Source organism: Dreissena polymorpha, chromosome 6 (genome assembly GCF_020536995.1).
Source record: "Dreissena polymorpha isolate Duluth1 chromosome 6, UMN_Dpol_1.0, whole genome shotgun sequence".
NCBI classification, from domain to species: Eukaryota; Metazoa; Mollusca; class Bivalvia; order Myida; family Dreissenidae; genus Dreissena; species Dreissena polymorpha.
Window position 1 is genome coordinate 13,133,757 of NC_068360.1, and position 23,603 is coordinate 13,157,359.

The following is a 23,603-nucleotide window of genomic DNA, read 5'->3' on the forward strand; positions in this document are numbered from 1 at the left end:
ATAAGCCGATGTGTTCATACGACACATTGACATAAGTTTAAGCAGATGCTTTCATATGACACATTGACATAAGTCAAAGCAGATGCTTTCATACGACACATAGACATAAGTTTAAGCAGATGCTTTCATACTACACATAGACATAAGTCTAAGCAGATGCTTTCATACGACATAAAGACATAAGTCTAAGCAGATGCTTTCATATGACACATAGACATTAGTTAAAGCAGATGCTTTCATACGACACATAGACATAAGTTTTAGTGGATGCTTTCATACGACACATAGACATAAGTCTAAGCAGATGCTTTCATATGACACATAGACATTAGTTTAAGCAGATGCTTTCATACGACACATAGACATTAGTTTAAGCAGATGCTTTCATACCACACATAGACATAAGTTTTAGTGGATGCTTTCATACAACACATAGACATAAGTCTAAGCAGATGCTTTCATACGACACATAGACATTAGTTTAAGCAGATGCTTTCATACGACACATAGACATAAGTTTTAGTGGATGCTTTCATAAAACACATAGACATAAGTCTAAGCAGTTGCTTTTATACGACACATGAACATAAGTTTAAGTGGATGCTTTCATACGACACATAGATATAAGTTTAAGCAGATGCTGTCATACGACACATGGACATAAGTTTAAGTGGATGCTTTCATACGACACATAGACATTAGTTTAAGCAGATGCTTTCATACAACACATAGACATTAGTTTCAGCAGATGCTTTCATACAACACATAGACATTAGTTTAAGCAGATGCTTTCATACGACACATAGACATTCGTTTAAGCAGATGCTTTCATGCGACACATAGATATAAGTTTAAGCAGATGCTGTCATACGACACATGGACATAAGTTTAAGCAGATGCTTTCATACGACACATAGACATTAGTTTAAGCAGATCCTTTCATACGACACATAGACATAAGTCTAAGCAGATGCTTTCATACGACACATAGACCTTAGTTTAAGCAGATGCTTTCATACGACACATAGACATAAGTTTAAGCAGATGCTTTCATACAACACATAGACATAAGTCATAGCAGATGCTCTCATACGACACAAAGACATAAGCTCAAGCAGATCCATTCATACAACACATAGACCAACACATAGACATAAGTTTAAGTGGATGCTTTCATACGACACATGGACATTAGTCGAAGTGGATGCTTTCATATGACACATAGACATAAGTTTAAGTGGATGCTTTCATATGACACATAAACATAAGTTTAAGCGAATGCATTCATACGACACAAAGACATAAGTTTTAAAAGATGCTTTCATACGACACATAGACATAAGTCTAAGCGAATGCTTTCATACGACACATAGACATAATATTGTTTGGGTGTAAACTTGTTTGAATTGTATGAAATAAAGGAGCAAATGTGCAAATCCATATCAATTGAAATATTGTATGCTTAAATGATTGTTGTCAGTTTAAAGGGTTAGAAGAATTTGTCTGGAAAATTTTGTGCCTACAGGGGGCATGACAGAAAGTATATGCCACTGTGCCAGGGGATATAACTAGGCATGACAGAAAGTATATGCCACTGTACTTTTTACCAGGGGATATAACTATGCATGACATTAAGTATATGCTATGTGCCAGGGGATATAACTAGGCATGACAAAAAGTATATGCCACTGTACTTTATACCAGGGGATATAACTAGGCATGTCAGAAAGTATATGCCACTGTGCCAGGGGATATAACTAGGCATGACAGAAAGTATATGTCACTGTGCCAGGGGATATAACTAGGCATGACAGAAAGTATATACCACTGTGCCAGGGGATATAACTAGGCATTACAGTAGGCATTAACTGAGCATTAAGATAACCATCCAAATTCAATCAAACGCCTGCTTAGTATTGTTGTAACGTGTTAGCTTCAGTTTCTACAGGTCCCAACAATGAAATCAAGAGTAGGCACATTTTTTATATTTTATCTTTTCCATGGTTTTAATTTTTCTATTTTTCCAAATATTCCAGTTTTGTTAGTTCATTCATTTAATGATTTTTTAAACACGAAAATCTGTGAACAAGTCCCTTTAAATGACACACTTGAATATTAAAGAAATTGATACATATTTCGAATTGATAAGCCGATACAAATAAAATATTGAGAGTAACAAGACTATTGCCAAGCAATGTATGTCCCCTAACGGCTCCACCATTGTCAATTTTTTATATATAAATATTTGTTGCCATAGCAACCAGAATTTTTGATGTAGGAACAAAATGAAATGATGTGCATAATGTCCGTATTGCCATCTATCCATGTTTCAAGTTTCATGAAAAAATATGAAGAACTTTAAAAGTTATCGCAGGATCAAAAAAAGTGTGACAGACAGACAGACAGACAGATCCACAGAGCGCAAACCATAAGTCCCCTCCTATGAAAAAAGGGGACAATAACAGGCATTAAGTAAATGATTATCTTACCTGTAAGCCTGCGTAGGTGACTGGGGCACATCCTCATATCCAATGGGACAGAAGTAATGGTTCTGGCAGTGATAGATGAACGTGGTGTGCTGGTCCAGCAGCCCTTTCTTGACGGCCGCCAGGGCATCCTCCGCTGTCACGTTCTCTGTCTTGTTCTTACCATGAGGCTTGTACACGTAGTAACAGCGCCCTCGCACCTTGAAATGGTCGTTTAGATGGCGGAACCATCTGGTAACAACGGAATTATAAATAGACTACTCAATGTGTCTCATCGTTTGAAAAAATAATTAGAATAATAAAGTTCCAATATTGGAAAAATGGTTTTCTGTTACAAACAATATTGTAAATTATCAAAGAATGGAATGGTTCATTTTTTCATATAAATAAAATCTCTAACAATATGATAAAACAACCACACTATTTATGTTATGAACTCAAAGATATTGACATTTTTTCACAACTTATGTATCAAAGTATTTTTCTGCAAATTGATATGTTATTTAATACATTGATATTTAATATTATTGATGTTATAAACAAATTACAAATGAGAATAAATATGGAAATGCCTTCTCCTAGTTAAAAGAATAATGTTGCAATGTCATGTTCATGCACCTGATCAAAGTTGCATTGCCAGTGAAAGGTCCAAAGCGTATGTCACTGAAAGGAGGTCGGAAGGTCAAGGCTGTAAGAGCCTCCTCCTGGCTGATTGGGTGCATGCTGGAAATACAGTGTATACAGGAGCAAACCTAAACATAGCACAACATTATAATTATATTGCTAGGCATGTTGTCATGGCTAAACATATGATGCAGTATTTACATATACTAAGATGCCTAATTCAGAGTATCTCCAATGTACAACACTCACTATCTCTTAGATGTCTAATTCACATACTCTTAAATGTCTAATTCACTATCTCTTAGATGTCTAATTCACATATTCTTAGATGTACAATTTACATACTTTTAGAGTTCTAATTCACATACTCTAACATGTCTTATTCACATACTCTTAGATGTCTAATTCACACACTCGTATGTGTCTAATTCACATACTCTCTGATGTCTAATTCAGATACCCGTAGATGCCTAATTCAATACTCTCAGATACCTAATTCACATACTCTTAGATGTCTAATTCACATACTTGTAGATACCTAATTCACATATTGTCAGATGTCTAATTCACATACTCTCAGATGTCTAATTCACATACTCTCAGATGTCTAATTCACATTCTTGTAGATGCCTAACTCATACTCTCAGATGCCTAATTCACATACTCTCAGATGTCTAAATCACATACTCTTAGATGCCTATTTCACATACTCTCAGATGTCTAATTCACATACTAGAAGATGTCTAATTCACATACTCTCAGATGTCTAATTCAGATACTTGTGGATGCCAAATTCAAAAACTATCCAATGCTAATTCACATATTCTCAAATTCTTAATTCACATTTTGTTTCCAATCCGTTTTCACATATTCTCAAATGCCTTATTCACATCATCTCCAATGCCTAATTAACATATTTCTTCATGCCTAATTCACATACTCTCCAATGATAATTCAAATATTCTCAAATGCCTAATTCACATACTCTCCTTTGCTAATTCACATATTCTCCAATGCCTAATTCACATACTCTCCAATGCTAATTCACATATTCTCAAATGCATAATTCACATACTCTCCAATGCCTTATTCACATATTCTCAAATGCCTAATTCACATACTCTCCAATGCCTAATTCACATACTCCCCAATGCCTAATTCACCTACTCTAAGATGCCTAAATAAAAGACTCTACAGCTTATTTAGTATTTTCTCTGATGTGTAATTCACATTCTCTCCACTTTCTTACTTGCCATGACCCAGGGTACTGAACAGGTAGTTCCAGCAAGACACCAGGGAGGAGATGCCACAGGAGGTCTTGTACTGGGGGCGGCTCATGCAGTACCTGACAAAATACATGGAACCATAACAAACTTATACACAAACAACAAATATCAGATTTTTATGTTAAAAGAGAAGTAATGAAGCAAGGTTAGTATAATATCTTTACATTCAACTGAAAAAAACAACAGCAACATTAAGACAATAAAAAAGAGGATTTGAAATGTTTAATTTAAAATAAGCATCTTTTAGAGAGTTGCAAACTAGAATGCAAACAAGAGCTGTCTCCATCGGAAGACATATGCCCCCAAAAAATGCTTTTTCGAAACCTAAATGCAGATTTTGAAACCTAAACGCATACCCTAAGCTCAAGGTCAAGGTCAAAGGGGTCAAAATTTGTGTGGGTAATGAAAGGCCTTGTCCATATACACATGCATACCTAATATGAAAGTTACATCTGAGGCAACATAGAAGTTATGAGCATTTTTCGAGCGGAAACGCATTGTTTTGATGATTCAAGAGCCATAACTCAGAAGTGCCTGGAACCTAGATTGTATTGCCTTACGCATTTTTATGAAGTTTGGTGAAGATCCGATGACAATTGCTTGAGTTATTGAGCGGAAACAAAAACAAACTCAATTTTTCGATGATTCAAGGGCCGTAACTCAGGAGTGTCTTAGTCAATTTGGCTGATTATCAAACTTAACCTAGATTTTATTGCCTTACTAATTTTTATGAAGTTTGGTGAAGATCCGATGACAATTGCTTGAGTTATTGAGCGGAAACGAGAACAAACTAAATTTTTCGATGATTCAAGGGCCGTAACTCAGGAGTGTCATTGTCAATGTGGCTGATTATCAAACTTGACCTAGATCTTATGACCTTACACATTTTCATGAAGTTTGGTGATGATCCTTTGACATTTGCTCGAGTTATTGAGCGGAAACAAGAAAAAAAACAATTTTACGATAATTCAAGGGCCGTAACTCAGGAATATCTGGGTCAATTTGGCCGATTATCAAACTTGACCTAGATGTTATAGCCTAACACATATTCATGAAGTTTGGTGAAGATCCTATGACATTTGCTTGAGTTATTGAGCCGAAACGAGAAAAATCCCAATTTTACGATTATTCAAGGGCCTTAACTCAGGAGTGTCTGGGTCAATTTGACCGATTATCGAACTTGACCTAGATGTTATAGCCTAACACATATTCATTGGTGAAGATCTGATGACAATTGCTTGACTTATTGAGTGGAAACTAATCCGGACTGACTGACTGACTGACTGACTGACTGACTGACTGACGGACGGTGCGATTTTAATATGCCCCAAGAACCTATGTTCTGGGGGCATAAAAAGATAACAGTCAATTTCAATGGTTTATTTTTAAACCAGGCTATATACCATCTCTTCAGATCGAGGACCTTCCTCTGAGCAATCTGATTGGTGGACACGAGCACACGGGGTGGAAGGTAGGCCTCACCAGTCTTCTGGGCGCGAGCACGATTGAGGGCCTCTAGCCTCTTGCTGTTCAGTCCAGAGTAGCTTTCTGTGTGGGAAGAGACATCTACCTCCCATGCTGCGCATTTGCTGTCTCCTACAATAGTTGTCAGGCCAGAGGGTTATCTTTACCTGCTCAGTCCAGAGCATTCACCTTCATTTAGTAAGTTCAGAGAGTTAAGTTAACCCATGCAATCTGGTGAGTTACCTTAACTTGGTCAGTTGAGAGAGGTAAGTTAGCCTAGTCAGCCTTGAGAGCTATCCGAACTTGGTCAGATCAAACAGTAACCTTAACAGAGTCAATCCAAAGAGTAACCTTAACAGAGTCAATCCAAAGAGTAACCTTAACAGAGTCAATCCAAAGAGTAACCTTAACAGAGTCAATCCAAAGAGTAACCTTAACAGAGTCAATCCAAATGGTAACCTTAACAGAGTCAATCCAAAGAGTAACCTTAACGGAGTCAATCCAGAAAGTTACCTTAAATGGGCCTTTTCATGTTTTGGTAAATTCACAAAATAAAACAACAAGAGGACCATGATGGCCCTGAATCGCTCCACTGTTTTTTCTTTGCGAAAAAAACGTGTAATGCGCATGGGTTGAAATGTACTCAAGCATGTGACTTTCTCTTTCTATCCCTCGTCCCACTGGGCGCTTAAAGTTGGAAGGGTGAGCATTTTTATATATGTAAAAAGTTACTACCGTGTTAACTTAATAGACAAAAAAGCCCGGGAATTGTTGCACAGGTCCTTTGCTTATAACGTAGGTACATTTATCTCTCCAAAAGATATTGTTGTTCTTTCTATTTATCATATTTTTAGATGCTGAAGATCAAATCTACGCATTTGATTTGAAAAGATTCACAAGACCCATAGGAATCAAAATGCCTTAACCCTTTACCAAGCAACACATTTTGGACTTTCCCAATTTGAAAGAGGTTGCAGATGTCAATTGAATTAAAATGGAATATAAAGGAAATGATCAGGTAGGGTAGAAATAATTGTGATAAAAGGAGAAATTGCTCATCAACCCACACATCCCTAAGACCAACAGGCCTGAGAATATTATGATAATCTAAAGATTATTTCTTATTATTTATAAATGTATTTAATTAAGTAATACATTTGACTTCTAAGATCAATTCATAACTTATATTAAGAAAATTATAAAATGGTCAGAAATATGTATGGATTGTTGAGCAATTGACAATCATTTCAACAATTCATGATCAGTCACGATTCACAAATGGAACAATGAATCATTAGTTATTAAAAAGCAGCATATACGATAGTTAAGAACATTGCACTTCATTAATTTCAACACCTTCTCTTGGATACAAAGTTTGAATTTACCGTGCAGTATCATATATTGACTTTCCTTGAAATAATTATGTTCATGGAAGTTGTTTTTTTAAAAATCAATAATATATTATTAAACTGGTTTTGACACTACAAAAAAGACATGAAATTAACATGTAATCCAAAATATTTTCATCCGGATATATGGTCACTTTCCACATATTTAAATAAATCCCGACTTTTTTCCGTTTATAAGAAAAACATTCATTAAACACATGTTCTTACTTCAATGCCTTTGTAAGCAGTCACCATCTGACCTAAAATGGCAATAAATGACAGGGTTTTATCTCATGTTTACAAGATGTTGATGTTGTTGTTGGTCACAGCCAAACAGCCGCAGTAATCACCACTGGTAAATGTCATATGTTCAGTTTTGTGACCCCCGGGGCCGGGTCAAATTTGAGCCCAGGGGAATAATTTGAACAAATTTGTTAGAGGACTATTAGATATCACTACATACCAAATTTAGTAGCCCTAGGCTCTATAATTAAGAACAAGAAGATTTTTAAAGTTTGCACAAAATAGGCCTTATTTAAGCATATGTTCATTTTTGTGACCCCTGGGGCAACGTCAAATTTGTTCCTAGGGGCATAATTTAAACAAACTAAGTAGAGAACTATTAGATGTCACTACCTACCGAATTTGGTAGAAATAGGCCCAATGGTTATGGACAAGAAGATTTCTATAGTTTGCACAAAATGGGCCCAATATAAGCATATGTTCAATTTTGTGACCCCTGGGGAACCGTCAAATTTGATCCCAGGGGCTTAATTTGAACAAACTTGGTAGAGGACTATAAGATGTCATTACATACCAAATTTGGTAGCCCTATGCCATACAGTTATGGACAAGAAGATTTTTAAAGTTTGCACAAAATAGGCCTTATATAAGCAAATTTTCAATTTTTTGACCCCCCAGGGCAGGGTCAAATTTGACCCCAGGGGCATTATTTGAACAAACTTGGTAGAGGACTATAAGATGTCACTACATACCAAATTTGGTAGCCCTAGGCCCAATGGGTATGGACGAGAAGATTTTTTAAGTTTTCACAAAATAGGCCTTATTTAAGCAAATTTTCAATTTTTTGACCCCCCAGGGCAGGGTCAAATTTGACCCCAGGGGCATAATTTGAACAAACTTGGTATAGGACTATAAGATGTCACTACATACAAAATTTAGTAGTCCTAGGCCCAATGGTTATGGACAAGAAGATTTTTAAAGTTTGCACAAAATAGGCCTTATATAAGCAAATTTTCAATTTTTTACCCCCCCCCAGGGCAGGGTCAAATTTGACCCCAGGGGCATAATTTGAACAAACTTGGTATAGGACTATAAGATGTCACTACATACAAAATTTGGTAGTCCTAGGCCCAATGGTTATGGACAAGAAGATTTTTAAAGTTTGCACAAAATAGGCCTTATATAAGCAAATTTTCAATTTTTTACCCCCCCCCCAGGGCAGGGTCAAATTTGACCCCAGGGGCATAATTTGAACAAACTTGGTAGAGGACTATAAGATGTCACTACATAGCAAATTTGGTAGCCCTAGGCCCAATGGTTATGGACAAGAAGATTTTTAAAGTTTGCACAAAATAGGCCTTATATAAGCAAATTTTCAATTTTTTAACCCCCCGGGGCAGGGTCAAATTTGACACCAGGGGCATAATTTGAACAAACTTGGTAGAGGACTATAAGATGTCACTACATGGCAAATTTGGTAGCCCTAGGACTAATGGTTATGGACAAGAAGATTTTTAAAGTTTGCACAAAATACCTGCCTTATATAAGCAAATTTTCAATTTTTTAACCCCCCGGGGCAGGGTCAAATTTGACCCCAGGGGCATAATTTGAACAAACTTGGTAGAGGACAATAAGATGTCACTACATAACAAATTTGGTAGCCCTATGCCATACGGTTATGGACAAGAAGATTTTTAAAGTTTGCACAAATAGGCCTTATATAAGCAAATTTTCAATGTTTTGACCCCCCGAGGCAGGGTAAAATTTAACCCCAGGGGCATAATTTAAACAAACTTGGTAGAGGACTATAAGATGTCACTACATAGCAAATTTGGTAGCCCTAGGCCCAATGGTTACGGACAAGAAGATTTGTAAAGTTTGCACAAAATAGGCCTTATATAAGCAAATTTTCAATTTTTTGACCCCCTGGGGCAGGGTCAAATTTGACCCCAGGGGCATAATTTGAAAAAACTTGGTAGAGGACTATAAGATGTCAATACATACCAAATTTGGTAGCCCTAGGCCTAATGGATATGGACAAGAAGATTTATAAAGTTTGCACAAAATAGGCCTTATATAAGCAAATTTTCAATTTTTTGACCCCCCGGGGCAGGGTCAAATTTGACCCCAGGGGCATAATTTGAACAAATTTGAAAGAGGTTCACCACAGGAACATTCCTGAGAAATTTCATCAGATTTGGACCAGTAGTTTAGGAGAAGAAGATGTTTAAAGAAAAAGTTAACGCACGCACGGACGCACGCACGCACACACGACGTACACAGGACCATGACATAAGCCCCGCTGGCCTTTGGCCAGTGGAGCTAAAAATGTTTCAGATTCGCAAATTTTCGGTGTAGTTATGATATTTGTGTGGAAACAGTAATACTGAACATTTACCATGCTCTAAAATATCCATTATATGCAATTTTTGACGATTTACAAACCTGAAAATTATAAAGTGTTGCAACGTGAAACGATTAAATAATTTGGAGAGTTCTGTTGTTGTTATATTTTGGGATACTACGAGGATTGCTTATATAAAGTATAAAATACACTACTTATTGTATGAGCATGGATGGCCAAGTGGTCTAAGCAATAGCCTTTTACTGCTGGAGTCAGTGGTTCGAGTCCAGTTGAGGATTACTTGTTTTCTTTCTTTAATTTTATTCTTGATTTTTACTGGAGCTTTTTAAATCCAATGTTTACATTAATCAATATAAAGCATTTAATGACATTAAATGACATTAATGAGTTCATTACATGCCAAAATCTGTGAAAAGGCCCCTCTAACCTAATAATTCAAGAGAGTTACCTTTAAAAAGTAAGTTCAGAGAGTAACCTTTACCTAGTCAATCCAGAGAGTTACCTTAACAAAGTCAGTTAAGAGAGTTACCTTTACCTAGTCAATCCAGAGAGTTACCTTAACATAGTCAGTTCAGAGAGTTACCTTTACCTAGTAAATCCAGAGATTTTCCTCAACAAAGTCAGTTCAGAGTAACCTTTACCTCGTCAATCCAGAGAGTTACCGAAACCTAGTCAGCTCAGACAGTAACCTTAACCTAGTCAGTTCAGAGAGTGACCTTAACAAAGTCAATCCAGAGAGTAGCCTTAAGATAGTCAGTTCAGAGAGAAACCTTAACCTAGTCAGTTCAGAGAGTTACCTTAACCTACTCAGTTCTGAGAGTTACCTTAACATAGTCAGTTCAGAGAGTAACCTCAACCTAGTCAGTTCAGAGAGTAACCTTAATATAGTCAGTTCAGAGTTACCTTAACCTAGTCAGTTCAGAGAGTTACCTTAACCTAGTCAGTTCAGAGAGTTACCTTAACCTAGTCAGTTCAGAGTTACCTAAACATAGTCAGTTCAGAGTTATCTAAACATAGTCAGTCCAGAGTTACCTCAACCTACTAATTAAAACAAGAGATGTGTTCGTCAGAAACACAATGACCCCTATTGCGCCGCTTTGAAATAAAAATATATTTATTTTTTTTACCTTTGACCTTGAAGGATAACCTTGACCTTGAACTTCCACCACTCAAAATGTGCAGCTTCATGAGAACGCCACTTTGATTTTTTTTTTACCTTTGACCTTGAAGAATGACCTTGACCTTAAACTTCCACCACTCAAAATGTGCAGCTTCATGAGATACACATGCATGCCAAATATCAAGTTGCTATCTTCAATATTGCAAAATTTATGGCCAACATTAGTTTTTTTCCGGACGGACGGACGGACCGACTGACATGCTGACTGACATACTGACCGACAGTTCAACTGCTATATGCCACCCTACTGGGGGCATAAAAAGTTACCTCTTACAAGTTAGTTAGTCTGGTCAGTTCAGAGTTACCTTAAACTAGTCAATCTAGAGTTATCTTACCCTGAGTTTTCAAGAGAGTAGACATTAACAACTCAGTCCAGAAAGTTATCTTAATCTAGTCAGTCCAGAGAGTTACCTTAACATAGTCAGTCCAGAGAGTTGCTTTAATCAATTTAATCCAGAGAGTTACCTTAACTAACTCAAATTCAGAGAGTTAGAGTAAATGATTTAAAAATGATCCTTTATATTTTAGTTGATGCACATTTTGTTGCTCATTCTGTATCCACAGTAACTGTTACATTATACTTCAATAATCATCTACTAACAATTATATGGGCATTGAATTACATGACAAATGTAACAAAAAATAGTGATTATAATTTAAACTCACACAATTATTATAATTGTAGAACAGGAATATTAGATGAGAAATTTAAAATATAGTGTAATAAAATTTTAATATCAAAATTCAAAGAAAAATATCCTGATCATGAGACGTATATATCATCTGCCTTGGCTATCAAATCAACATAAATAGATTTGAAGATGGTCTTAATGAGTGCTCAACCTTGACTTTGAATGAACAATTTTCTTTCACTCGTATGCTTCTCTTTCCCGTATATAATAACTCCACCCATCAGTTGCAAGTGACCTACCCTTAATAGCTGAACTGGATTCTTCTTCTTCATCTAGACTGTCTTCCTCGATGTCATCGGCAGGATCTGGGTCAAGGTGACCCAGATCTAAAAATAAATTCTTAGGATTTTCTGATTTCCCATCACCTTGACCAGACTCTGAATCCACCAATTTCACATCTTCACTGTTTGATGCACCTTTTTCTATACTGATTGTTTGTTTTGTTTTCCATGATACTGATTTCTTCATGTTTTCTTGGAGAGAATTTTCAAATGATTCAACTCTTTCAGTTGCGTTTTCTATCAATTTATCAATCTTTTTTTGCAAGGTGCTTAAATCCGTACTAGTACTTGCTTGCATTTTATCATTTTCATCACAGTCTTTTTCAGAATTATCTGCTGCTAATTTATTTTTATTGCTGTCCTCTGCATTTTCATCAGTAATGAGCTTCGATTTGCTGTCATCACTGCCTTCACCTGTTGCTTCTTGAGACACATCATCAGACTTCTTTTCTTCTATTGGGACTTTCTTGTACACCCCTGTTCCCCTCCAATAGCCTGTTAAGACAAGAAGCATGTTTAAATGTTCCTCAAACAATTGACAATATTCATTGAGCTGAAGTTATTAAGATAAACGGGTTTCTACCATCTAATGGTTTCTATATCAATGATATAACCTTAAAGGCAATTAGCATTAAACACAGTGATGTGAATTCTAATCAAATGATGACTTATCTTGTCTGTCCCAGAGTAATCAGCAGAAATTCAATAAAATTTACAAATGAAATGTTATTTTATTAAATCAAGATTAGTTCAACAATAAACTGCACATAATGAAATGAAACATTCATTTAGCACATATGTTGAAACTTGACTTTTCTTTCATAACAACAACAACAACCACAATGTCCCTTCCGAGCTGATTAAGCACAGAGGAGAGGCAACGACTGCAGCAGTGACGGCACTATGCTAAAAGTGCAAGAAGTAGTACAAGAAGTGGCTCAAGGAGTGGACCCAGTCACTGGTTATACCCCTAACGAAAAATGGCAACCTCGAGTTGTGCTAGAATTACTGCACCATCAGTCTAATCAATCATCCCAGCAAAGTCATGTTACACATCATCCTTAATCGATTGAAAAGTAAGGGCGAGGAACTGCTGGCCGAAGAGCAGGCTGGATTCAGAGCTGAGTGGAGCACAGTGAAACAGATCTTCAACTGCAGAATCATCATTGAAAAACACCTGCAACACCAACGTGACCTCTTCCAGAATTTCATTGACTTTAAGAAAGCTTACGACCATGTGTGGAATGATGGCCTTTTGCATGTTATAACAGGATTTAACATTGACAAAGGGCTTGTGCAAGTAATACAAGAACTCTACAGAAACGCCACCATTGCAGTACTTCTCAACAGACAGCAGGGGGACTTCTTCAGGACATCAGTGGGCGTCTGTCAGGGATGTCTGCTCTCTCCTGTCCTGTTCGATCTTTTCCTTGAGAAGAAAATGCAGGAGATTTTACATGACCACCACACCTCTATCTCCATTGGTGGAAGACCCATCTCAAACTTGAGATTCGCTGATGACATTGACCTTATGGGTGGCACCAGCAGTGAACATCAAGATCTCACCAACAGACTCTATTAAGGAGCAAGAGCATACAGGATGGAAGTCAGCATGGAGAAATCGAAGATCATGGTGAACAGCACAACCAACACCAGTATTGAATCACCATGAACGGCAAGAAGCTAGAAAAAGTGACTAGCTTCAAGTTCTTGGACGCAACCTTGTCCAAGGATGGTACTAGTACCTCTGAGGTCCAAATAAGCATTGACCGCAGTGATGGCCAGACTGAGCAGGGTGTGGACAAGCAGTTCCATCAGCTTCTCCACCAAGTACAGGCTCTACAAGTCCCTTGTAGTCTCCATCCTACTCTACAGCTGTGAGACCAGGACACTTCATGCAAACACAGAACATCAAACAATTAAGGCTGGCTTGGGTTGGACACATCACCAGACACGACTCTCTGTGTAAGACTGTTTTCCAGGGCATGCTAGAGGGAGGTTGACGTCTAGGCCATCAGAAGAAAAGCTTAATTGATAACGTACATCTCTTCCCATGGATGAATTACTCTCAGCAGCCTGACTGGAGGAGGATTTCTGTATCCTTGTCCCTTGTTTCCCCGCAACGGCCAAAGGGATTGATGGTGATGATGATGATGATTATGATGATGAAACTTGCACAATTGACAACATTAGAAAACATTGACAGATGAGAAGAATGGTATTCATTGTATGTTTTCTCATTTAGAACAGCTGAAATGTACATATCCCGATGGTCTATTTTTCATATCAATTGACTATAAGCAGATGCTTGCTATGCATAAGCATCGATAAAAAAATATTATAATATATATTAATATTATAACAATAACTTAAAAAGCAATGTTCAATATGTACAATACTGTGCAAAATTCTTACTTGGCCACACAAATTTAAACATGTTGGAAATATGAACGACAAATGTAAATGTCCAAATATATTCAAAAATATTCTGTTTCTTAGTCATTTAACATGCTACAGTATGTCCACATTCAAACAGCCCTGAACAATGGGGCACAGCAAGCACATTTATGAGTCAGCAGAGAGGACCAATGTAAGACCAGCCAGCTGTGGGAAGATTAGCATGAAAATCCATAACATATCTACAACAGCCTAATGTGATTGCTTAAGAGGTATGGCAAGGAATTCATTGGGAAATTTTGTAATTGTAAGAAAGTGTTTCCAGAAATATGTACCAGGTAATCAAACAATAATTCAGCAGTGTTAAAATTATGACAATTTAATGGTTTGACAATTCTTACATATGTAAAAATACATATATTATAACATTTGACTCATAGTCAATCATTCAAAACCCTCATTTCAATAACACCTAAAAAATTCACATAATTAATACAGGTTTTACTGTTTTACTCTTTAAAGGATTTGAATTCATTTCGAGAAGAACACGTGTTCTTGCTGGAACATAAAAACACATTTCTTCATTTACATGATTGTCCTTAAATTCTTCATTAATGTCCCCCAATTTTGATATTGTAAAAGATTGTTTATTGTTCAATACAACTATTACACAAACTAGCTAGCTTGTGAAAGAAACTATGAATCAATATATCATTTTAAGTTTATATGTTTCACAACATCATAATGTTATATTATATAGTTGCCATGTGAACAGCATAGCATGTAACACCTGGATAAGATGACCTTTCTCCAGAATGGAGACAGATGGTGTAAAATACATCTTACAGGAGAGGGATATCCACATCTATTGGTATTATTATAGAAGTGAACCTTGTATTACCATTATTGGTAAATAAAATTGATTTAGCATTACAATTACTACCGTAGTAAAAACAGTTAAGAAAATCTGTCAAAGACAAATTTAATTGTGATTGTAAACTTTTGAATTTGCTTTATAATGCTAAAAATGTCACAACACTGCTTCGTAGAGTTTTTATGGCCGTATATTCCCAATCTCAAACAGTTTATATTTTTATGGCCGTATATTCCCAATCTCAAACAGTTTATATTTTTATGGCCGTATATTCCCAATCTCAAACAGTTTATATTTTTATGGCCGTATATTCCCAATCTCAAACAGTTTTTATTTTTATGGCCGTATATTCCCAATCTCAAACAGTTTATATTTTTATGGCCGTATATTCCCAATCTCAAACAGTTCATATTTTTATGGCCGTATATTCCCAATCTCAAACAGTTTATATTTTTATGGCCGTATATTCCCAATCTCAAACAGTTTATATTTTTATGGCCGTATATTCCCAATCTCAAACAGTGTATATTTTTATGGCCGTATATTCCCAATCTCAAACAGTGTATATTTTTATGGCCGTATATTCCCAATCTCAAACAGTTTATATTTTTCAGTGTATATTTTTATGGCCGTATATTCCCAATCTCAAACAGTTTATATTTTTATGGCTGTATATTCCCAATCTCAAAGTTTATATTTTTATGGCCGTATATTCCCAATCTCAAACAGTTTATATTTTTATGGCCGTATATTCCCAATCTCAAACAGTTTATATTTTTATGGCCGTATATTCCCAATCTCAAACAGTTTATATTTTTATGGCTGTATATTCCCAATCTCACAGTTTATATTTTTTCCAGATGATTGCCTAAAATTCCTAATGGGAGGTTTCCAAATTAAACATGTTGTTTGTATATAATGGAAACATTCAAATAATCTCCCTATCAAGCTCTATGAGTTGAACCTCAGCAAATATAATGTTACAAACACTCCATTTTAAATGTTAAAGCATCTGTTTTAAGCAAAAAATATAAGTAAAAATGACATGATTTTCCATAATTTAAAGGAACAAGTCCGATTTCCAATATGGTTAAAAGAACAGCATTATGTTTGAAACCTGGTCACAGAAACTAATGTTGTTTTTTGTTGTTGCTTTGCTTCTATGCAAAATATAAATATAATTGAGTTCCCAATTAAAAATGCTAAACTTTCTGTAAATTTTAAACCATTTTACAGCATACCATAACAATTTCTGCCAAAAATACACACAATATTCAGGTTTAAAATGCCATATAATCAAAGCGCTGAAGGCACTGCAGATGTCTCTCTTAGAAATGTATTCAATATCACAGTCACAGGATAAAAGTGAAACCATCTAAGTTAGACCAATGGAATGGCCACGAAGAATACAAACACATAAATGCGATTTCACTTTGTGTACAGGGGGGAGATATTGCGGGAGGAAAATGACATTCATTTACCATCTCTCATAATTGTATATAGGATTCACAAACACTACACTTGTAATTATCAAGGTAAGGGTTAGGTTTTTAAAGAGTTTTCATTTACATCTATACTGCAACAAAAAGGTAAGAATCTGAATGGAGGACATTACAGTCCTGTTTTGAATCAGTTGGCAAATACGTTGTCATAAGGGAAAACAAAAAAGAAAAGAACACTCAAATTTTACCTATTTATTGTAAAAGATTGTAAATATCAATTCACTCAAACAAGAACAAATGTCTCTTTCTTAATAAGTAGAATATCATATTCACCAAATATTATTTGTCGATTTAATGAAATTTACACAAGAAAATGAAATGTACACATTTGAATGACTGTACTGACATTTATTTATTAAATTTAATTCTTAAATTTTACTTCCAAAAACACTGAAATGTTCCTGAAAGGATGCTGGAGGCCGTTTCACAAACGATCGTACGACAATTTAAACTTACGAGAGAATTTTGTACTCTTAATATGTAGACGAACTAGCTCGCCATGCTCGTCAAATATATACGGCGCTTATGATGCCAATGTAATTAATTAAATACTTCAAATTTATACTCACATGATATGGACTTAAGAAATTATGCACCTTCGAAAAATAAATAGACGCCAAAACACCCGCGAAAAAGAACCACGTGACGAAATAGGACGCTAAACGCAAATACCATGCTACTACAACTTTTATTATGTAAGAACGCCCGCAATTCCTTTGAAGCCGGGGCCTTGTGATTGCTATTACGTAAGAATTGACCTCTAACTGAAGTAAGCAAAGGAAACGCAGCACCTAATTGACCCATTCCTTCTATGTGCGAAGGCAGATTGAATTTTACTAATGTATGGTTTGCCTATTATAACACACATTATAATGCGGTAAATATGCGACTAACAAGTAAAAAACACTATAATATAACTTTTGTTTTGAATTAAGTTATTTAGAAACCAAAATTCCAAACCTTATTTCAAAACAGCAAGACTACATTTTTATGCCCCCCTTCGAAGAAGAGGGGGTATATTGCTTTGCTCATGTCGGTCTGTCTGTCGGTCGGTCGGTCCGTCAGGTGGTTGTCAGATGATAACTCAAGAACGCTTGGGCCTAGGATCATGAAACTTCATAGGTACATTGATCATGACTCGCAGATGACCACTATTGATTTTGAGGTCACTAGGTCAAAGGTCAAGGTCACAGGTGAAGGTCACAGTTACTGGAAATAGGCATTTTAAGGATTTAGCATGGTTCAAACAAGGGAAACAACTACCGTTTATGCATGTTCTTTTTGTTACATCATTTGCCTCCCTTGTAATATATTTAAATTTTACCAAATGTACGGCTAACTGCATTTTTGTAATGCATACTACTACTACTGCTGCTGCTGCTGCTGCTGCTGCTGCAGCAGCACCACCACCACCACCACCACCACCACCACGGTATGTCGGTCTGTCTGTTGGTCGGTCGGTCCGTCCACCAGGTGGTTGTCAGATGATAACTTAAGAACGCTTGGGCCTAGGATCATGAAACTTCATAGGTACATTGATCATGACTCGCAGATGACCCCTATTGATTTTGAGGTCACTAGGTCAAAGGTCAAGGTCACAGGTGAAGGTCACAGTTACTGGAAATAGGCATATTAAGGATTTAGCATGGTTCAAACAAGGGAAACAACTACCGTTTATGCATGTTCTTTTTGTTACAGCATTTGCCTCCCTTGTAATATATTTAAATTTTACCAAATGTAAGGCTAACTGCATTTTTGTAATGCATACTGCTGCTGCTGCTGCTGCACCACCGCCACCACCACCACCGTTCACAGTGACAAAAAACATATTCACACAATGGCTGCTACTACAACTTTTAGCCCATATAGGGGGGCATGCATGTTTTACAAACAGCCCTTGTTTAAAGAATATTCTTGTTATATTTAAATTATTTTTAATATTCAGTTTCAGCGATAATGAAACATTTTTTATGTTGTCTATCGTATCCCTGTAATAATTGTTGAACTCGTGGTCAACGTATTATTAATTGAGACCTGTGAATATAAACAAGCGTAACCTTATACTATTGCGTTATTCTCACCCGGACTCCCCTTTGTTTATGGCCAGCCTCAGATTTATGAATGAGCCGAGCGAAAATACTACGTCACGCAGACGCAGCAGAAAGTGGACTATTTTAATCATTCATAAACAATCTCCTCCGTGACACGTACAATACAATCATTGTTTATTGATTCTTTTCTATAAAACACTGTTCGAAACTATTGCATTTAACACGATATTAATATAATGTTTCCATTTGTGAATAAACATAATTGGAGAACTCAAAACTCTTGCATAAATTATACAACTCTTTCTTGCGCGGATAGGCGTAGTAAGTGGGTATTGGGCTCCTAGTAGCTAGGCCGTACCGACCTGAATTTTACACTAAGCACTTTAGACGGTCGCTAAAGCGACCATCTAAAAACAAAATATTGAACTATCAATGGTTGGCAACTATGATACAAATGTTAATTTCTTCTGCTACAAGTTTATATACTTTTATTTTTCTTTATGAACCTTATAATAACAAAACTAAATTAACAAGTTGTGGCAATATACCAGGTAACCTGTCTTCAGAGTGCTGTCTTCAACGGATCACGGACTCTAGATTACACTCCGTGAACTGATGCAGTATGATATTTGTTATTAAAAAATAATGAAATAGGTGACTATACATTGTGAACAGACAAAGTTTCTGTATTTGAAACAAAACTAATACTGGTACCTGAAACTTTCGTCAACAATCTTGCAGTTTTCAGGGCGCATTCAAATCGTTTATTTTGGACTTCATCTAGAATAAGACTCATCAAGTGAATTTCTTCCCAAGAGAGGGTAACTGCATCCACTGGAGATCCTTCTAGCACTACAGAGTTAGCCCCCTTGTGATCCACTTGGTATGCAAGCTCTGACTCTGCCTCTCTGATTAATGGCCTGGATTTCTCTGCTTGACAAGGAAGCTGTCTAAATGATGGATGAAATATCTTGGCCAGGATGTTTCCCATGATTAGACAATCCAAAGGCAATTAATCGTTATAATCTGGATTCCTGCAACAACAAAAACAATAATTGAACACCTCTTTATGGAACATTGGCAAGTGGTTGGAATGGTCTACAATCCAGATATGCAATTACATTTCAATAATATTTTCAAGCAATTTATATTTGGCAAAAAATGGCCATTTATTTTACAGATAAATGGAAAAGCATTGAATACTGCTTATTATGAAAGCATAAAGAATTTGAAATTGAAGATTTTTTTAACAGTAGTCTACACAATGTTTTCTTCGTTAGGTATATTTAGTTTGAAATGACATTAAAGTAAATTATTTAGCTGAAAACTATGTCTTTTTAAATAATTACATTTAATATGATGTCCATGTTTAAAAACTATAATTCATATCTTTGGTCTACACACCAATTTAATACAGAATCATCACAAACAAAACAGTTAATATATAAATGTGATGATGCGAATGAAATGGTTAGCTCATACTACACTTTGTTGTACTTATAAAGATCATACGAGGATAAATATGCTAAAATCAATAGTAAGTGTAAAGAAATTATTCAGTGTTTCTGAGCAATAAAACATTTTTGAAGCAGTTTCCAGGATTTCTGGTTAGGGGCGGCGGGATATTAACAGATTTGCTGGGGGTCCAGTGGACCACAAGGGCCCCTGGTGGATGCAGGGAATAGTCCTGCTTGGGGGTGAAGCTCCACGATTTTAGTGATTTTAAAGGCTTTGACAACCACTTCTCTAGCATGTACCTTCTTATAATGCCAAAAAAATGCATAGCTTATACGTAATAGGGATGGATAAAGCCGGAAGAAATGCTATAAAGAAGAATACATTAACGGATATCAGGCTAGTGGTGAATAATGAGTTTAAATAGGTGATTTAGATCTAATTAAATGTGAAAAATTAAATGAATTGGCTTTTCTTTGGCGATTTTTTTTTTTGGGGGGGGGGCGTTTGCCGCATCCCCCCCCCCCTTGGATCCGCCTATGGTTTTTACACATATTGTTTATTTATATATTCATTCTGTTAATTTACCTTAGAATAAAAATTCTCCTCTGAATGTAATCTTAATAATAAAGAAGAATAGACACAAAAAATAAAAAAAACTTATATTTCCATCAAAATTTGTGCACAACTTTATTTTAATTATCATTTTTTGGCAAAAGAAAACATTAAAATTCGGGGCAAAGGAAAACAAAGTGGTAAACATGTAATGATTTTTCTAAAAAAGAATCTCCTTTGAAGTTAAATTACCCCTTTGATAACATTTTCTGTTGTCTTTTTGATGGTCGACCAAAATATTATTTGGCTGATTTTTTATCCTTTATTATGTCATATTATTAATTTCAAAATGTATCTTAATAAATGTTAATAGCCAACTGTTCCTATGCCAGGTTACAAAACATGGATGCAATATTCCAAAAAGTTTGATAACAAGCAAGTGAACAACAAACCATTGGTAATTAATCCAATAACAAACATGTATGTGTACATGTATATGCATCAAAGATTCGAAGTCATTAGATAAATAAATAGGTACATCTTAAATGGTATCTAACAGAGATCCTGCTCTCCTTATGTTCTGTGATAGACTAACTAGATAACTGCAATTCTCAACACATTTAATAAATAAAAATATCCAATTATTCTTACAGACAAAAGAACCCTAACATAAGCAGTTTATTGCCTAATTGATATTTACTATTCTACACACCCATGATTGAAGTTTCGGTTGAATTCTTGTAGCATATTTGAGATATTGCCTTGAAAAAATACATCATGCAAAAACAAGAAAGGCAAATAACTCTTTAAATAGTTAAGAAAGTGAAGGGTTATGGTTCTTGTGCATGGCACTTCTTCTTAATGATTTCTACACACCCATGAAGTTTCAAGTTGAAATGTTGTATCATATCACATCTGAGATATAGCCTACAATACAAAAACAACAAATGACAACAACTCTTATTTAAGAAAGTGAAGGGTTAAGGTTTTCAGGCATAGCACTTCTCCTCATTAATAACAATACACCCATGAAGCCCTGACAAAAATCATCATTCTACTTGAATTTTCATGGTATATATCGTTTATGCCTGTAGGCTTTTACTTAAAAACAAATCTGTGCAATCTACTTGCTAAATCTTTAATAAAACATCTCTTGCTGCCAATATCAATCACTTCTTGGTAATTAAATGTCTTAAAATTTAGACTCTAACAATATATGAAGTATTATAATTTATTAGATTTTTTTTAAAGAAGAAATTGGACATTGCTTAAAAATAACTGTGCCATACTTTTATTTTGTGTCTCATATCCCAAATCTTAAAAATGTTGTAAACTTAATTAATTATTGCTTTTGAGGACATTTAAGATCTCTGTTTATTCATGCTTGATTTATTGTTAGTGCTATCGAACATTTTTACTGCGGAAATACAGTTTGTCAACCAGTTCCGGATAAATGGCAGTTCCGATTAATTTGTATTTAATTTCCATAATGACCCAATAAAAACAAAATAATAAGTGTCCAAGGTAAACATTAGAAAAAAGGAATAAATTAAAAAAGTTTTATCAAGAAAGCTTTTGTATTATTCTTACAGGGGGGGGGGGGGGGCATGCAGCAAATAGTTGAATAAGGCTTTATTTTCAAATAAACTTTTTGCTGATTGAAAACAAATGCAATGACAATGTTTTGAAATACTTATTCTGTATGTTGAATGATTTTTAATAATTTTCCGAAGGGTGAACTTTAATTGGCTATTTTTGGCAAAAAACTGCATATGCCGTCTGATCTAACCTGTTATCATATACAGAATAAATTTTACCCTTTATTTTTACATCTTCTCACATTGACACTAAATTGCGAAAGAAATTATTGTGGTCAAAAGAAATAACGTTTTTGCAGGGTTGTTCTAAACTGGTTGACTGACTGTACCTGATTTTATAATAAATCAGAAAGACGGACTGTGGACTTGTGGTGTTGTTTTTGTTGTGACGACAGTTAACATTTATGGCGTTTTGCTGTAAAAAAGTAATGCTTAAATACAGTAATGTCAAATGCGATCTATTCAATTATGTATCCGCTTATAAAAACATCGAGTTCAAACGCGAATGCTTACCCTTTTTAACTGCAAGAAAACAGTGTTGCAGGTTAGTGTACGACAGATAATCGCGAAAATACGTTAAATTTAGCGACGTTGTCCTTGATTGAATCTAAATTGTTTTGTACGACAAGATTCAAGTTGTATAAAGGATTGTAAAAAATGGAAAATATTAATGTAAATGTCACTCTTGGAGAGGAATAAAACATATCATGTACCGATAGATAACAATTGTTTATCGTTGTCAAGTAATGACATTTTCTCCCGCCCTTTTACGTCAGGTCAAATCGGTTTGCCCCCTAAACAGTTCGCTCCTTAAAGGGACCTTTTCACAGATTTTGGCATATTTTGAAGTTCGTCATTAAATGCTTTATATTGATAAATGTAAACAATGGATCTTAAAAGCTCCAGTAAAAAATCAAGAATAAAATTTAAAAAAGGAAAACAAGTAGCCGGTACCAGGGCTCGAACCAGTGACCCCCGGAGTCCTGGAATTAGTCTGAAGTAAAAACGTATTAGCCCTCTCGGCTATTCCGCCGTGTATACTCAGATTAAGTATTTTATACGTTATATAAGCAATCTTCGTAGTTTCGTACATTTAAACGAATAACAGAACTCTCCAAATTATTCAATCGTTTCGCGTTGCAACGCTTTATAATTTGTAGGT

General features: G+C 35.5%; 1 protein-coding gene across 3 annotated transcripts in view; it reads right to left on the bottom strand.

Moving 5' to 3' along the window:
- LOC127834582 (basic immunoglobulin-like variable motif-containing protein) overlaps positions 1-23,233 on the bottom strand; it is a 37,293-nt gene extending 14,060 nt beyond the window's left edge. The window contains exons 1-7 of one of the 3 annotated variants that reach the window (XM_052360576.1): positions 23,155-23,233; positions 19,548-19,867; positions 11,968-12,504; positions 5,788-5,992; positions 4,360-4,455; positions 3,105-3,209; positions 2,490-2,717 (exon numbers count right to left, since the gene is read on the bottom strand). In XM_052360576.1, the coding sequence (XP_052216536.1) occupies positions 2,490-2,717; positions 3,105-3,209; positions 4,360-4,455; positions 5,788-5,992; positions 11,968-12,504; positions 19,548-19,824 (1,448 nt within the window). In that variant the 5' untranslated portion in view covers positions 19,825-19,867; positions 23,155-23,233. Of the gene's footprint in view, positions 1-2,489; positions 2,718-3,104; positions 3,210-4,359; positions 4,456-5,787; positions 5,993-11,967; positions 12,505-19,547; positions 19,868-22,954 lie in introns of all 3 variants that reach the window. The other 2 variants (XM_052360577.1, XM_052360572.1) reach the window with 2 other exon arrangements.
- Positions 23,234-23,603: the final 370 nt, after the last annotated feature.